General features: G+C 58.2%; 1 protein-coding gene across 1 annotated transcript; it reads right to left on the bottom strand.

The window, feature by feature from the left end:
* Nucleotides 1-1,435: 1,435 nt before the first annotated feature.
* On the bottom strand, nt 1,436-2,953 carry VDAG_05083 (transport protein SEC61 subunit alpha; the record flags this gene model as incomplete). The annotated part of the gene is made up of 2 exons (XM_009654819.1): nt 1,436-1,634; nt 1,698-2,953. 2 exons carry the CDS (start codon nt 2,951-2,953, stop codon nt 1,436-1,438), a joined length of 1,455 nt encoding a protein of 484 aa, XP_009653114.1.
* Between the last annotated feature and the right edge of the window lie 345 nt (nt 2,954-3,298).

Here is a 3,298-nt window from a genome sequence, read left to right as displayed (position 1 = left end):
CCCCCCCCCCCCCCCAGCAACAGCTCGCCAACGAAACCCCATTGGCCATATGCCTCCATTATCAGATGCTGCTGACTCTCCAGAGAGCAAATGAGCAGCTGAGTAGTACATAGTATGTAGCACAGCAGCTCAGCACCCACAAAAACAGCAGCACAGCAGCAGTAGCAAAAAAATCAAAAAACAAGCACGAAGGAGACAGTCTGACACCCGCCCGCCAACCCCTGCAGTGCCACCCACCACAGAAACGAAAGCCATCCGGGCATGCGCCTTTCTCGGTCCGCGCGCGCCGCCCTCTCCGCCCTGCGGGGAGGAGAATGGAAGGGGCACGCAAGCCGAACCGCTGCTGTTGCCTGTGCTGTACTGTACTGTACTTGGGGTACTTCAAGCGCCGCGGCGGTGAGACACTGACAGAAACTCTGATTGTCCCTGCAACGCTGTAGTTCGTCTGCCTTTTTTTTTAGCAAGACTTCCAACAGCGTCTCGCTCGCAATATAGGGTAGCAGCCGACTCCACTACTATGTGAAAGCCCCGGTCAAGTGACGGGCGATGTATGCAGCAACCGGTCCTCCAGGACCATCACGCCCGTCTAATTCGACGCAGTATCCGCTCCTGCCAAATCGCTAAACGGCCGATTGGCCGTGGCATCGTAGCACGAACCCTACCGTAGATGGCTGACTCTGGGGGTTGGGGAAGAGGTACGGTACATGCAGAGGGGGACACGGCGACCCGCTGGCATGTCACGGCCCATTCCAGGGACCTACGCGCGCGCCGATAGGGGGAGCGGGTTTCCCTTGTCTTGTCTCTGGGCCCAAGGGATGGGGATCTTCTCCTTGTGTGTGGGTTTCTGACGCAAAGACGCGTCCGATGCTGGATTCGCGGTAGAATGGATAATTCAAAAATGAATATACATGCCCTTCTGCGGGTGGGCGGTTCGCACCATCGACCGATCGCGATCGAGTCGACCTCGCTGACCCGACACGAGCCAGATGATCCGCTGTTCCGTGAGATACGGTTTCGAGTCCCGTACGGATTCCCAAGAAGCGGTCCGAAGGATTAGGGTGGTTGGAGACAGCTCGTTGAGCATCCACGCATAGCAATGTCCTTCACTTTACTCCCACTGGTAACCGAGGCTGGCCCATCTCGCATCTACACAACAGAAAGCGGTGCACGACAATAATCACAGACACGATCAGGCCAATGCGCTTAAAATTTGATTGCATACGCCTTTCTTTGGTACACTCCCGCCAGTCTCCTCACGCGTCGAGACTGGCAGGACCAAAAACATCATACTCGCTGCCGATGCGCAGCGATGCCGCCACCTCTGGGGACCCTTGTACCTCGAAGCTCATTTTTTTTCGATCGAGGCCAGTAGTAAAGTGACGCCATGAATGAAAAAGACTCTTTATGACATCTTTATGTTATCATTCCTTTGATATTACACAATGGGCCCGCCGGGTCTCGCACGAGGCGGCCCGAAAGCCCCCGTAGACAAAGGAAGAGGCTTCGTGGTGTCGAGGGCGTAAAAAATCATGAAACCTGAGCTGATGTACAAAATACTAGCAAAATGATCATGCCCTTCATGCCCGAAAAGGTCACCCTCCTTGGCGGCGATCTCGAAGTAGCCGTAGATGATGCTGTGGGAGGTCGAGTTAGCGGGTGAAGCATGTGGGAGGCATCGTGTGAGCTCATGAACTTACGTGACAGCCAGAAGGGTACCGGTACCGGAGCCGAGGGCGCCCATGAGGTCACTGGCGACAGAGAGAGCACCAATGCAGGCACCACCGAAGGCGGCGGCGGTGGGAATGATGCGCTTGAGCTCCTTGTACATGGACTGGTCACGGTGACCGGCCATGACGAGACCTTGGTCCTTGAGCTGCTTGGCGACATCGCGGGGGCTGGAACCAGACACCTCGATCCAGGTCTTGGAGAAGACGGCGCAGGCAGTCAGCATGTAGGCGATGTAGACGACCGTGTGGATGGGGTCAATCAGAGCGTCCTTCATGTTGAGGGGGGGGGACATGTAGTAGGCAAGGCCGGAGATGGCAGACAGCTGCGAGGTGCCCTCCTTGGCCTCCCAGACACCGAAGAGACGGACGAGGAGGTTGTCGGAGAAGCGGGAGTAGAGCATCTGGCTGATGAGGAAGACGTTGGAGGACAGAGCCGACTGCAGCATGATGGGCATGTTGGAGGTGTAGAACAGGCGGACGGGGTAGGAGCCGCGAGCACCACGCTGGCGCGAGGACTTGACGGGGATCTCGACGCGGAAGCCCTGGAGGAAGAAGACGGCGCCAAAGACGGCCAGGGTGGCGAGGAGGTTCATAATGTTGGGGAGGTTCTGCCTGTAGAAAGCCTCCTGCAGAGCACGCTGCTTGTTGGGCCAGGTGAGGAGCAGGTGGAAGAGGGCAATGACGGCGCCCTCAAACTCGGGGCCGCGGCCCGTGTTGATGGTCGTGGGGGAGAAGGCCTTCCACATGATGGACTCGCAAATGTTGGTGGCGATGAAGAGGGAGATGCCGGAGCCGAGGCCGTATCCCTTCTGCAGGAGCTCGTCGAGGAGAATGACAATCATGCCGGCGACGACGAGCTGGAGGATGAGCAGGAAGACGATACCGGCACCGAGGTCGGAGGGCGGGCCGTAGAGGCCAGAGAAGACGTAGACGGTGGCGGTACCGGCAGACAGGACGAAAGCCAGGAGCTTCTGGGCGGTCTGGTACAGCTCGCGGTCGGACTTGAGGTCAAGGTTGACGTCGATCATGTGGGTGCCGGCGAGGAGCTGGAAGACCATGCCGGAGGAGATGATGGGGGTGATGCCGAGCTCCATGAGGGTACCGCGGTTACTCGCCATGACCATACGCAGCCAGTATAGGGGGTCGGAGTTGTCCGAGGAGACAATGCCGTAGAGGGGCATCTGGCTCATGATGAGGAAGATGAGGAGGGTCAGGGCCGTCCACATCAGCTTCTGGTTGAAGGGGATCTTGGTCTCCGGCTGCTGAACCTCAGGGAGGAACGGCACGAAGGGCTTGACCAAGTCAAGGAAGCGCACTGTCGCGTCGGGTCAGCATGATGGCGCTCTCAGGTGTGCGATGCGGCTTCGAAGCTCCGTCTGGGCAGCTCGAACGGCCCGTTCGAGCGAGCAAAGCAATGCATTCGATGCATGCTGCTCGCGGTCGATGTGGCGAGAGGAAACCATGCGGCGCGTGGGCACAGCTTCAGGAGCAGCAGCTCGAACGAAGCTGTCGGGAGAAAGAACTCACAGGAACTCATGATGGCGGCTGTTCAGAAGGAAAAACACAAAAGG

Source organism: Verticillium dahliae, genomic scaffold (genome assembly GCF_000150675.1).
Source record: "Verticillium dahliae VdLs.17 supercont1.9 genomic scaffold, whole genome shotgun sequence".
NCBI lineage: Eukaryota > Fungi > Ascomycota > Sordariomycetes > Glomerellales > Plectosphaerellaceae > Verticillium > Verticillium dahliae.
This window is presented reverse-complemented; position numbering and strand designations above follow the sequence as displayed.